Source organism: Macaca mulatta, chromosome 14, assembly GCF_049350105.2.
Source record: "Macaca mulatta isolate MMU2019108-1 chromosome 14, T2T-MMU8v2.0, whole genome shotgun sequence".
In the NCBI taxonomy this organism is placed as follows: domain Eukaryota; kingdom Metazoa; phylum Chordata; class Mammalia; order Primates; family Cercopithecidae; genus Macaca; species Macaca mulatta.
In genome coordinates this window covers 69,540,471-69,555,510 of record NC_133419.1, presented here as the reverse complement: position 1 = coordinate 69,555,510, position 15,040 = coordinate 69,540,471, and the positions used below count along the sequence as shown (strand labels likewise).

At 36.0% G+C, this 15,040-nt stretch overlaps 1 protein-coding gene across 1 annotated transcript; it reads left to right on the top strand.

The window, feature by feature from the left end:
- Nucleotides 1-11,255: 11,255 nt before the first annotated feature.
- On the top strand, nucleotides 11,256-12,221 carry LOC114672145 (olfactory receptor 52N2-like). Its single transcript, XM_028832909.2, is given in 3 exon segments — nucleotides 11,256-11,906; nucleotides 11,908-12,019; nucleotides 12,022-12,221. Coding segments are annotated over 3 exon segments (963 nt in total).
- Nucleotides 12,222-15,040: the final 2,819 nt, after the last annotated feature.

Sequence of the window (15,040 nt, the reverse complement as noted above, 5' to 3'; positions counted from 1 at the left end):
ATAGCAATTTTTTTTCAAGCTTAACCAACACAGCTACAAATCTATAATTTGACTCGAAAGAGATTTTGGTAGCTCAAGCAAAGTTTATATTATGAACAAATCATGCAGAAATGTTGGTCTTGTCTCCTGTAGCCAGTTCATGTCCCATGAAGAAAAATGTGGAGCAGCTGGGAAGCTGTATTTGGGTCTCTGTGGAGCCCTGAACAAGCCTGAAGATACTGTGTATGCTGATTCCTATGCCCTGCATTTTTCTTAATACTAAGTTAACCTAGATGAATTTTTTTTTTAGTTTTATAAATTTTATTGTCAGTACAAACCTTTGATGGCAACCGGTATTTGTAAAATGCACATTTATACATATTTAAGTACATAATTGCAAGTAACTAGTAGAATGTACTATTCTTCTGCTAGAAATTTTTGACACTGTGAGATATTATATGGAATTTCCTGAAATTATGTCATAATAAAAATGCTAGTATAATTTAGGGGATTATTTGATCATGCTAAGTTTGCATCTGGAGGGTTTTCCAGTTAGGGTAGCAGTTTGAACATAAAAAGAAAAGTGCACATCCCAACACTCCAAACACATAGAAACACTGGATTAAATACATTTCTGAAATTATAGAGAATAAAACTAAAGGCATGAGAAAATTGAGATTCTACAAGTAAGCAAAGTTTTAAGGGCAAACAGTAGGTGAGATCTTATAGTCCATACTGAGAATCTACTTGATCATATGCCTTCAATGTTGTTTATGTATACATGTAAAGGTTGAACAGTGCATGAAACCTAAATTCTGGAATCACTGCACAGCCTTTAATGGGAACTAAAACATTTATGCCAACCAGCTCAAAGGCACAGAAAAAAATATCAATATAATAATTTAAGGAACAGTGATGCCACATATATCATTAGAGAAGACTCCATAAAGATGGGAACATATGTAAGAAATATTCTGACACTTGTCTTTCTCTACTTAATTTTCTCTCTGTGTAGTAAAAATACTCAACACACATCCTGATACTTTGTGCATCTCTCTTAAACTCCCACACTCACACAAATATACATGCCCATCTGCAATATACTGAGGAAAATTGCAAATATAATAAACAGTAATGTAGGAAGTAGGAATTGAAAAAGAAGGATGAATAAATACGAGTGTATGATGATAAATTTAGTCCACAAGTCTTCATTAATAATTAACATATTTGGGGTACCAGTAGAATGGACCTTGATTTAAGGAATTTCTGGGAATTGTATACTGTACACTATCTGTGGGTCAGAGAATAAGCAGCTACAGAATAAAAGAATGTTCCTTCAGGAGAGGAGAAACACCAAACAACCTTTTCTAGAAACTGGCAATTGGTGTGAGAACACATGTATTATTCTGTCCTTCGTGTCTAAATGTGACAAGATGAGCGAGGTAGAAAACAAAGACGTTTTATTCTCCACGTTTGTTGAAAAACAGCCAGAATAGACAGATCTAGCTCTAGGTAAAGATGAATACAGAAGGAAATCAAGAACACGACAAATAATAATTATTATATTGACCTATAAAATGTCCTGGTAAATAAGAAAAGAAATAGCATATAAGAGAACAAAAAGATTACCAAGATGTAGAATATGTTTATTGCAAGATTAGAAAGACTGTTTAAAGAATAACTATGAAATGAATATAATTTCATATAATCTATGAAAAAGGAGAAAAAATAATGACAGAAATGCGTGGATGACAAGAATAGAAAATGATAAGATAACACTATGAGATCAAACAATGATAAATTAGCAAAGGAAAGTTTAGGCAAGTAAAAACATAATACAAAATTAAAATCTATGGTTAGAAAGTAAATTTTTAAAGTTATGCTTTTAAATTAGTGACATAAAGGTATACATTAAAAATTGTTAGTGCAATGGGTTAAGACATGAGGTAAAATATTTAGAGAAGATAAAGGATAAAGAATAAACAGAACATAAATATCCTTTGTTTTAATAATGCAGAGCTCAAAGTGACTGAAGATTAAATGGTATTAAAGTCAAGAAAAGAATAAATCCAAATGTAATAGTGATGCATGTCTAAAGAGCATACCACAAAGAAAAAGCATTTCAAGGGAGTCATTTCCATATATAGTCTAAAAGATTTGAACTACACTTATGACTAAAAGAAAATTCAGTCCACATATGAAAGAAAAATAACAGGTAAAATGTAAGGAAAAGAAAATAAAGAACTGGTAAAGAGAAATAAGATAAAAGGGGAAGAAGAGAAGGGGTAGGGGATGGGAGAGAGGGAGAGAAGAAAAGAGGCAAGGAGAGGAAATGCAGATTCCTATGGTGTCAAATTTCAGAAGAGTGTGAGATAATTTGTTCTGAGGTTTTAAAAAGGCAGTGGTTATACTGCAAATGATCTACGTTGTTGTATGAAACATTATTTTGGTGATTTTTATTGCTTTAAAATATTCCAATTTATGAATATACTACAATTTATTTATTCATTATACTCCTGAGGGACATTTTAGTGGGCTCCTATAAATAATGCTTCTATGAACATTCTCGTATATGTTTTTTGGAGCACACATTTACACATTGGTTTTAAACCCAAGTGGAATGTCTGAATTTTAGAGTGATCACTTTTGGAATAGAGTATGAACTGTATTCCAAGATGGTTTGTGCCAGTTTAAACTCTCACCAAGTGTATAAGAATTCCAGTTACTCCACATCTTCCCTCACACTTGCTATTGTCAGTGTTGTAAAATCCACACTTTTAATTTGAATTTACCTGATGACGAAAGATGGGACACATTTTCATAGATTGTGCGTCATTTGAATTTTTTCTTGACTGGCAGTTTAAGACTTTTGTCCTTTTCTTTAGTTACTTTTCTTTTACTTTTGATGTATAAAATTTCTTTATATATTATGAATAAGTCTCTTTCATCAGTTGTATATGTTAGCATACATTTTCTTCCAATCTGTGGCTTCCATTTTTATTATGTATTATATTTTATTTTTATTGTGTTTTATTTTGATAAACAAAATCTGTTAATTTTATTATTGTCTTTATGGTTGCTAATTTTTTGATGTTGCAAGAAAAACTCTGCACTGATGAAAATGTATGTAAATATCGGCCGGGCGCGGTGGCTCAAGCCTGTAATCCCAGCACTTTGGGAGGCCGAGACGGGCGGATCACGAGGTCAGGCGATCAAGACCATCCTGGCTAACCCGGTGAAACCCCGTCTCTACTAAAAAGTACAAAAAACTAGCCGGGCGAGGTGGTGGGCGCCTGTAGTCCCAGCTACTCAGGAGGCTGAGGCAGGAGAATGGCGGGAACCCGGGAGGTGGAGCTTGCAGTGAGCTGAGATCTGGCCACTGCACCCCAGCCTGGGCGACAGAGCGAGACTCCGTCTCAAAAAAAAAAAAAAAAAAAAAAAAAAAAAGAAAATGTATGTAAATATCAATTGTGAACTTAAACAAGTGTTCCTCTACACTATGGAGCCAGGAGAATTGGAAGGAAAATGGTATGTGTATCTTCAATTTTACAAGATGTTTTGTAAATATTCACAACAAGTTATTGATATAAAAACAAAGGAGAAATAATAAAAATTAGTCATACTTAGGTTCTGTGTTATGTTTATACAAAGCTTATTGTTCAATGGGTACATTTTGTCCCAAGGCTTCCTGTCTTTATTACTGTAATATTACAATATATTTTTATATTCAGTAGATAAAGTAATCAAGTTTTGTTCTTTTCAAAAAACAACACCAACGTTTTGCCCCCCCCCCCCCCAAAACTACAAAAACAGGACACACTGCATGTTTTCTTGAGAAGGAGTCTCACTCTGTCACACAGACTGTAGTGCAATGCCATGATCTCGCCTCACTTCAACCTCTGCCTCCCTGGTTCAAGCGATTCTCCCTCCTCAGCCTCTTGAGTAGCTGGGATTACAGGTGCCTGCTACCATGCCTAGCTAATTTTTTGTATCTTTAGTAGAGACATGGTTTCACCATGTTGGCCAGGCTGCTCTCAAATTCCCGACCTTGTGATATGCCCACCTAGGCTCCCAGACTGCTGGGATTACAGGCGTGAGCCACTGCGCCTGGCCTGCATGATTATCAATTTTAAAAATGGCTAAATTGTGCTATTTTCCTACAATTGGGTGTTCTCCAGCCATGATTTTATTTTTGTTGCTCTAAAAGTATTAGGTAAGCTGTTGGTGCTCTGCTGCATTTCAGAATAAATTGTAGTATCAGTTTCGTATTTCTGAAAATAAATAAATAAAGCTTTCTAGGATTTGAGATTTTATTAAATTTATAAACTACTTTCAGATGCAATCATTTCTGTACCATATTAGCTTTCCAATCCCTGAACCTAGCTTTGTCATAGTTTTCAGTGAAGTTTTTCAAATTGTTGAAACTATTGGAAAGGATATCAGTTTTTAATTTTTATTTTCTAATGTGATACTAGATTACTAATAAAATTTGGTTTTCTTTACTTACCCTGTTTCCAGTTGCATTCTTTTTTTTTTTTTTTTTTTTTTTTTTTTTTAATGAGACAGAGTCTCACTCTGTCACCCAGGCTGGAGTGCAGTGGCTCAATCTCGGCTCACTGCAAGCTCCCCCTCCGGGGTTCACGCCATTCTCCTGCCTCAGCCTCCCGAGTAGCTGGGACTACAGGCACCCGCCACCACGCCCAGCTAATTTTTTTTTTAATTTTTAGTAGAGATGGGGTTTCACCATATTAGCCAGGATGGTCTCGATCTCCTGACCTCATGATCCTTCTGCCTTGGCCTACCAAAGTTCTGGGATTACAGGCGTGAGCCACTGCGCCCGGCCCCACTGGAATTCTTAAGTTAATAAATTGATACTAATAACTCATTTGTAGATTCACTTGGCGTCTCTGTAATTAATCAATATGTTAAATATTGTTTTCTTAAATTTTAATTTTTTAATTTTTAAAATTTTAACTTTTATTTTAAATTCCAGGGCTACATGTGCAAATTTATTACATGGGTATATTGTGTGCTACTGAGGCTTGGGGTATGAATGATCCCATCACCTCCGTGGTAAGTAAAGTACCCAGTAGGCAGTTTTTCAGCTTGGATCCCTCCCTCTCTCTTCCCTATAGTAGTTCCTAGTGTCTGTTGTTCTCATCTTTATGTCTATGTGTACCCAATGTTTAGCTCCCACTTATAAGTGAGACCATGTGGTTGTTTGGTTTTCTGTTCCTGCATTAATTCACTTAGGATAATGTCCTCTAGCTATATCTATGTCGCTGAATAGAACTTGATTTCATTTTTTGGCTGTGTAATATTCCGTGTGTATATGTACCCCATTTTCTCTATCCAATCCACAAATTAAGGTCACCTAGGTTGATTCCATATCTTTGCTACTGTGAGTAGTGCAGCAAAGAACATATGCATGCTTGTATCTTTTTGGTAGAATGACTTATTTTCTTTTGGGCTTGCTGAGTCGAATGGTAGTTGTGTTTTAAGTTTATTGAGAAGTCTCCAAACTGCTTTCCACAGCGGCTCAACTGATTTACATTCCCACCAACAACTTTTCTCCTCAGCCTCACCACTTTTAATAATGGCCATTCTGAATATTTTGAGATGGTATTTCATTGTGGTTTTGATTTTCATTTCTACGAGGATTAGTGATGTGGAGCATTTTTTCAAATGTTTCTTGGCAGCTCATATGTCTTCTTTTTAGATATGTCTGTTTATATCCTTTGCCTATTTTTAATGGAGTTATTTGTGTTTTGCTTGTTGATTTGCTTAAGACCCCTAGAGATTCTGGATATTAGGCCTTTGTTAGATGCATAGTTTGCAAATATCTTCTCCTATTCTGTAGGCTTCCCATTTACTTTGTTGATATCTTTTTTTTTTTTTTTTTTTGTGCAGAAACTCTTTAGTTTAATTAGGCCCTACCTGTCAATTTTTGTTTTGTTGCAATTGCTTTTCAGGACATAGCCAGAAATTCTTTGCCAAGTCTGATGTTGGGAAGCATATCTCCTAGGTTGTCTTCTAGAATTTTCATAGTTTGAGGTTTTACACTGAAATATTTTTTTCTATTTTCAGTTAATTTTTATGTATGGTGAAAGGTAAGGGTCCAGCTTCAATCTTCTGCATATAGCTAGTGAGATATCCCAGCACTGTTTGTTGAATAGGCAGTCCTTTCCCTGTTGCTCATTCTTGCTGACCATGTGGAAAATCAGATGGTTGTAGGTGTGAAGTTTTATTTCTGAGTTTTCGAGTCTCTTCCATTGATTTGTATGTCTGTTTTTGTACCAGTACTATACTGTTTTGGTGACTGTAGCTTTATAGTGTAGTTTACAGTTGGATAATGTGATGCCTTCGGATTTGTTCTTTTTGCTTAGGATTACTTTGGCTCTTCAGCACTTTTTTGGTTCCATGTGAATTTTAGAACAGGTTTTTTCTAATTATTTGAAGGATATTGTTGGTAGTTTGATAGAAATAATGTTGAATCTGTGGATTGTTCCAATCCATGTTTATGAAAGGTTTTTCCATTTGTTTGTGTCATCTCTGAATTCTTTTAGTAGTGTTTAGTAATTCTCTTTGTAGATATCTTTTACCTCCTTCTTTAGTTGTATTCCTAGGTATTTCATTTTATTTGTGGCTATTGCAAATGGAATTGTGTTCTTGATTTTACTCTTAACCTGAATGCTGTTGGTGTATAAAAATGCTACTGATTTTTGTACATTGACTTTGTATCCTGAAACCTTACTAAAGTCGCTTATCAGTTCTAGGAATCTTTTGGCAGACTCTTTAGGATTTTCTAGGTATAAAATCATATCATCAATGAAGAGAGAAAGTTTGACTTCTATTCCTATTTAGATGCCATTTATTTCTTTCTCTTGCCTGATTTCTCTAGCTAGGAATTCCAGTACTATGTTGAATAGGAGTGGTGAGAGTGAGCATCCTTGTCTTGTTCCAGTTCCCAATGGGAGTGCTTCCAGCTTTTGCCCATTCAGTATGATGTAGGCTGTGGATTTGTCATCAACAATTCTCATTACTTTGAAGTATGTTCCCTTGATGTCTCAAAGGTTTTTATCATGAAAGGTTGTTGGATTTTATGCAGACTTGAGGTCAGGAATTCGAGATCAGCCTGGCCAACATGCTGAAACCTATCTCCACTAAAAGTACAAAAATTAGCTGGGTGTAGTGGCATGTGCCTGTAGTCCCAGCTACTCATGAGGCTGAGGCAGGAGAATCGCTTGAACCTGGGAGGTAGACACTGCAGTAAGCCAAGATCACACCACTGTACTTTAGCCTGGATGACAGAATGAGACACTGTCTCAAAAAAAAAAAAAAAAAAAAAAAAAAGGAAAGAAAAGAAAGAACTGATACCAATCCTATTGAATTTATTTTAAAAAATTGAGGATGAGGGGCTTCTCCTTAACTCACTATATGAAACCAAGCAGCATTAGACTAACACCAAAATCTAGCAGAAACACAATGAAAAAAGGAAATGTCAGTTCATTTTACCTGATAAACATAAACAAAAATTCTCAACAGAATAAGAGCAAACCGAATCCAGCAGCATATTAAAAAGTAAACATACCACAATTGAATAGGCTTTACATCTGAAATATAAGATTTGTTCAACACATGTAAATCAATAAAAGTGATCCACCACATAAACAGAATTAAAAGCAAAAAAAGTATGGTCACCTCAACAGATGCAGAAGAAGATTTGGGAGTTCTGGGCTGCAGTGAGCTATGATAGTGCCACTGCACTCCAGTCTAGTGACAGAGTGAGACCCTGTCTCAAAAAAAGAAAAAAAAAAGCCTAAGCAGGAAATTCCTAGGTCATAGATTTGATACACATATAATTTAATGACACTACTAAACCATTCTGCCAAATGGTTGTACCATTCTACAATTCCCCTATTAATGTATTAGAATTACTGTTTGGGACTGGGAGTTCTGACACATTTTCAATGACAACATTAGAAATCTTCATACTTTCAGCATCTGAAATGATAAAAATCATTTAAATTTGTTTTACAGTACATTCATGATAAAACTGATTCAAAACAAAATAGAGGAAAAGTCAAATGGTAAAGTATGTATAAAATACATGTAAAACTGTTTTGCCATAATCTTCCAAAACAATGAAAATGTAAGTGTGTGTACACACATATGTGTGTTTATGTATCCATTTATTTATCCAGTAAACTCAAGACAAATCACAAACTAGGCATAGAACAATTCTATTATTCTTTTGTGATATATAGAATTCTCTGTCTGTCTGTCTCTGTGTCTTTCTCCATCCTGCTTGCTTCCTCTATTTTTTATAAAACTTTACACATATAGTTATGTACATAGTGTATGTGTATATATATGTACATAGATATAAACACACATTATACATGGATAACAAGATTGTGAGATGGATACTGTGATCAGCATAAATGAAAACAAATCATTCTTATTACTATCAGAACTATTCATCAGAATCCATACCTGAGAGAGACATTTAAGTTTGTTATTATTTATTTTTATAGTTTTACCCCTGCATAAAGAGTTGGTAAATATAGAAATAATGTCAACATTCCCAAAGGATCTTTTCCTTCTAACCAGAGCCCTCCGAGACACCAAACTATGGAGACTCAATCAAGTGTACACACTTCAGTCTAGAGAATTCTCAAATGGCACAGAAATGCTGTGAAGAGGTGGAATGTGGTTGCTATAGAACTCTTGATGCTCAGGACTCTCAGTCATGAATACTAATCTGGTCTTTACTAAGGTGAGTTCGGGAAATTCCCAAAGACTCATATTTTTCTACACTGCAAAGTATTCAGTACAAGAAAGAAGTATCATTTATTTGGGGAGTAAGAGGGAAAACCTCATTGTGAAGTAAATTCAAAACTACCTCATAATTCATTGGAGACAGAGAAGTTCAGCTAGTAGTGACTTCCAATGAGAGGAAAACAAAAGTTTTTGCCTTAATTAATAGATACCTATAGACAGAATTGCTTCCAGTGGAAATGGTCTTTATGAACAAATAGAAAATAACTCAAGACTAGACTCGAATCCTAGAAGTTGTTGAGAGGAATTGCTGGAAGAAACTTCCCTACAGAAATTCTCCTATGCAATACTTCTACCAGGAGCAATCCAGCATTTGTGTGAACAAGTCCAGGGATAAGAATCCAGCTACCCTACAGATATGTTCTCTTATATAGAGAGCTTCCTGAGCTATTACTAATTTTCTGTAAATCTACACCTTTGTTCTCTCTTCCCTAAATTACAATTAAAAATAAGCTTTCTTGTTCTCCTACTTGAAAATTAGCTTCTTCCCATGTCTCCACAATTTAACTGGTTGTGCTTGTTTAACTTGTTTAACTGTGTCCCCATGACTTGTTTAAACTGGTTATGCTTAGTTTATGGGACTAGTTTTCAGGGTTAAAATCAGTAAGTTAGGACAATAGTTATAGATTGATTAAACACATGGCTTCAAAGTCAAACAAACTTTGAAGTCAAACAAACAAAGCTCTACTAGTTTTCAATTTTTGTGGCATTAGGCATTTTATTGAGTAATCTGGTACCTCCATTTGCTCATATATAAAATTAAGGTAATAACATATACCCACATTGCTATTGTAAGTTTAAATACAGTAATCAACCCCTATTGAAATATTAGCTTCATAAGTGGAGAGGATGCTATCTATCTGGTTCACTAATGTATTTCTAGAAACTAAAATGATCCTGGCCAAGACAATCAATAAATGTATGTTAAACTGTATTTTGCACATAATATGACAATTATTATAATAGATAATATGCATTGTTTACTTATTAGATGCCGGGCACCAATGGGAAGATTAATTCTAATTTAACCATTTTAACACCTCCATGGTTTGTAAACATAGTATTATCATTCCCTTTTTAAAGTTATAACAATTGTATGAAGAAAGGTTTTAGGACTTACTCAAGTCTATCCAGTTAGTGTTGGGAGCAAGATTTAACTGATTGATTCTGAATGGCCGTGTCTCTATAGTAAAAATGCAATAAAACTCTGCTCTCCTTATATTTTTAGGCAGTGGACACTTAGTTGTCTTCTTTTAAATATATTCTAATTTACAATTAGAATACAGCACTTACATCAGTGTGTCTGGGTTTTGTGTCTGGGTTGCTTGGCTCAGGAATGCTTATGTGCATGGCTGAGAATCATCTGGAAGCAGGAGTTTTTTTCTAAGGTGAGGGAAGAAAGAACTGGCTCTGAGTTGTCTGTCTGCCAGTTGGTATTTAATAAGCAGAGATTGACTGTTTACTTACATGATGTTGATGCTTGGAAGGATATGATAATTTTCTGTGATGGGTGATCAGTTTTAGTTTACAAGATGGCTGTGCAGAGCCAGAAATTCCTACTTCTCCTGATATCCTACTGTCCTTATTTTTTTCCTTCTGGTTTTGTGGCTCTGGTGCCCTCTGGCTACCTCAGAAGGAGCAAAAATATCCAAGGCATCATTCCACACAGATCAGTTCTCTTTGCAGAAGTTCCAACGTCCACTTGCGTAGTAACCTAGAGTTAGCAGGAGACTTGCAAGAATTTAGCTGGATAAAATTCCCCTGGATTTTATTCTTGATTTAAGAGACATTTATGTATTTTTTCATCTAAAACATGAGAACATATTTTAATCTCTTGAAGTCCATAGTAACTATCCTGTGCTAGCACTTACCTTCTAAAGTTCCCTCACAATCTCTCAATACAGTTGAAGTTTTCAGAATCTCATGCTGTCTTTCCCGTGCTAAAGTACAAGATGACATTCGAGTTGGATCAGGGCTGAATTCATAAGTATTTATTATGGTAAGTTTTTTCACATAGAATGCTTTATATTGGGAAAAGAAATAACAATAATGGTAGTGATTACTGATAATATTTGTTGAGTATTCACTATATACTATGTACAGTTTTAGCACATTACATAAATTATCTTATTGAATAATCTTGACAATGTTCTGATTTTAGGAATTATTATCTCATTTTAGATTGAGGAAACTGAGGCATAAAATGGTAAAATGACTCACCAGTATCATACACCAGGAAGAACAGGAAGTGGAATGTGAAGTTAGGCAGTCTAAATTCGGAGGGATTTAATCACCTCTTCTCATTTTAGACATCTTAGAGAAGTCACTGTATTCTTGCATTATTTCTAAGCCCTCTACTCAGCACTGATTTCATTTCTGGTCTAAGAAACTGCCACTGCTAAAGAGTGTAAAATGCTCTTCTCCTGTCAGCCATCATGTTGGGGGTCAATAGCTCCAGCCTGACCCCAGGATTCTTTATCTTGAATGGCATTCCTGGGCTGGAAGCCACATACATCTGGATCTCCCTGCCATTCTGCTTTATGCACATCATTGCTGTCGTGGGGAACTGTGGGCTCATCTGCCTCATCAGCCATGAGGAAGCCCTGCATCGGCCCATGTACTATTTCCTGGCCCTGCTCTCCTTCACTGATGTCACCTGGTGCACCACCACGGTACCTAATATTCTGTGCATATTCTGGTTGAGCCTCAAGGAGATTGACTTTAATGCTTGCCTGTCCCAGATGTTTTCTGTTGATATGATGACAGGGATGCAGTCTGGGGTGCTCATACTCATGGCCCTGGACGGCTATGTGACCATCTGCTATCCCTTATGCTATGCCACCATCCTTACCAACCCTGTCATCACCAAGGCTGGTCTTGTTACCTTCTTGAGGAGTGTGATGCTCATCATCCCATTCACTTTCCTCACCAAGTGCCTGCCCTATTGCTGGGGGAACTTCATCCCCCACATCTACTGTGACCACATGTCTGTGGCCACGGTATCCTGTGGCAATTTCAAGGTCAATGCTATTTATGGTCTGATGGTTGCTCTCCTGATTGGTGTGTTTGACATCTGCTGTATCTCGTGTATCTTACACTATGATTTTTCAGGCTGTTATGAGCCTGTCATCAGCAGATGCTCGTCGCAAAGCCTTCAGTACCGGCACATCTCACATGTGTGCCATTGTGATCACCTATGTTCCTCTTTTGTCACTTTTTTCACTCATCATTTTGGAGGACACAATATCCCAAACCACATACACATCATCGTGGCCAACTTTTATCTGCTACTGCCTCCTACCATGAACCCAGTTGTTTATGGAGTCAAGACTAAGCATATTCGGGAAAGTATGATTAAATTTTTACTTGGAGACAAGGTTAACTTTACCTGTGACAAATGAAACATAGAATAGACATGTTGTTTGAGGTGGTGAGAAAATAATGGAGACAAAAATTTCATAAAAGATGTGAATAAAATGGTATTAAAATCACAGCCTGCAATTTACCCATGTAACAAACTTGCATGTGTACCCCTTAAACCTAAAATAAAAATAGAAATAAAAAATCAAAATAAAGACATAAATTCATAAGTCACAATAATATGACAATTTTCTGAAGTCTTTGCAGGCACATGAATTTGTGTGTGTTGCTAGTGGGGACAAGGATCTTCCAAAGCAGAGAATGCAGAATAAAGAAGTAATATACCCATTATTTAAAGAGTTGAGTTTCCTAAGCATTTATAGACTCACATGTCTGTGAGACCAGAAAGGTAATAAAATGAGGACAGTAGACCTGGTGACATTCTATGCATTGTGTGTAAGAAGGGGAGGCTATAGAGACATAGGGAAACATGGGTCCAGTGTTCAATATTTTTCAGTATTTTTTTAAGACAAGCTAGATTTATATGTTCTATGAAATCTCCCAATTTTAATTGTTGGCAAAATAAGTGTTAAAGTACTGTATAATTCATAGAAGAATGTCCAGGGATTCTATTTTTCTGATGTCATCAGTTTAGCGTCTCCATTTAAAATAGATCTAAATGGGAACAATAGACTCCAGGGTCTTCAAAAGGAGTGAGAAGAATAAATGCTGAAAAGCTTTCTGTTGGATACTACATTCACTATCTGGGTGAAAAAGTCTGCAGAAGCCCAAACCACAGCATCATGCAATGTAACTTTGCAGCAAACCTGCACATGTACGCTCTGAATCTAAAGTAAAAATAAAATAAATAAATAAATTATAAAATTGATCTGAAAATATAATTGTTATATTATTAACTGAGCAGGCAAAACATTATGTTATTAGTATGTAATGTATTTATTCATTCACTCATTAATTCATTTTTTGACACACTAATTTAAGCAATATTATTAGTCATACCTTAGATTTATTGAGAGGGAGGCAGATGATACAGTTCCTGGTTTCAAGATACTCAGAATCTGGACTGTAGCCAGGGATATGTGAGAAGACATACATATGAAAGAAAGGGGAGAGAGAAAAAATAAATGCAGTGTGAAGGGCGTAAAAAGTTAGTAGGAAAGAATTGGGGGAAATACAACATCGGTTTCGGATTCAATTCATCTCAAGTTTTAAGTCCTCTGTCTTTTAACTTCTAGCCACTAGAAATTAAGAGTTGAGCAGGCTACATAATCTCTCTAAATTTTGACTTCCATATTTTCTTCCAAATGTGAAAAAGAAAATGTATCATAGAGATGTTTCTTCTGATTAAATGCTCTGATGCAAAAAAAAAGCATGTAGCACAGTCTCTGATGTATACTAACCATTCAATAAATTTTAGTTATTTTTATGAGCTATTAGTTTCAACTCTGTTTCATTATGAAAATTATAGTTTGATGATAAATCTTTCCAGTTGTACAGGCAGTGCACAGTGCAGTATCAATTTTGTGTGGGCAAGCTTTCTTTTCTTTTCCCTTGTTTTTTTGAGATGGGGTCTCACTCTGTCACTCATGTTGGACTGCAGTGGCATCATCTCGGCTCACTGCAACCTCTGCCTCCTGGGCTTAAGCAATCCTCCCACCTCAGCCTCCTGAGTAGTTGTGACACAGGCATACCCCACCGTGGCCAGCTAATTTTTTGTATTTTTAGTAGAAACAGGGTTTCTCTCTGTTGCTCAGGCTGGTCTCAAATTCCTGAGCTCAGGAGATCCACCTGCCTTGGCCCCGCAAAGTGCTGGGATTACTGGTGTGAGCCACCATGCCTGGCCATAGGCAAGTTTTCATTGAGTTCTCATGAACATACTGTCAGTGTCAGCCAACAAGTTTTTCTGGGTCAAGTTTTGCCTGACTCCATGTTATATGCTGAGAAATGTAAATGAAAACAAAAACACTAGTTAATTCCTTGTCTAGTAGAGGATATAAAATGCTATGGAATCATTATTATAAAATGATAACAAGGTCATTGTACCTCACAGATGTTCACAAAACTCATGAAACCTGAGAGCATGATCATCAATATCTATTGGAGGTAGCAAGTAAAGATTTTACAGGGAAATAGTATATAAAGTCAATCTCGAATTACATGTATGAGTGTTCTACAAGAAAGAGCAGATGGAAATTATTTGGAAAAAAATAAACAACCTAGCTCTAATATTAAGGCTGAACAAAGAATAGCAAGTCTAGGTTCACAAAGGTTTTTGTATATTCAGAGGTAAAAGAGAAAGGGTGAGGAGTAAAAAATTGTGACTAGAAAGGTAGACAGAGGTCCTATCAGGAAGTGCTTTATGAGTCTTATCAGAACTTCAGGCATGCCCCACATTGTTCTTCATTTGTGAGATACTAAGTATATTAGAATCACCCTTCACCTTTAAGCAGCTGTTCCCCATTCGTTACCCTTCTGGACTGCTCACATCTCCGCCATAACCACTGCCTCTTAAGCCCTGTCTCCTGTTTTTTCCTCTCCAACTTCTTTCTTCCACTAAAACTCATTTTCTCAGTTTTTACGCACTTTTTCATGCACCAACCCAGGTTCTTTTCAGAAATCAAGGCATTCCTGTGTAGAGATCCCTTATGTCTTCCTCCACAGTTACTTAATTTCAGAGTGTTGACTGTACACACACAGACACACACACACACACACACACACACACACAAATGGTTTCAAGATAATAGAAACAACAAAAAGTACGTAGCATTTATTTTCCAGAAACGTATTACTGTATTGCATTCTCATTTAATCCTAAAACCACTGTCAGGATGGTACC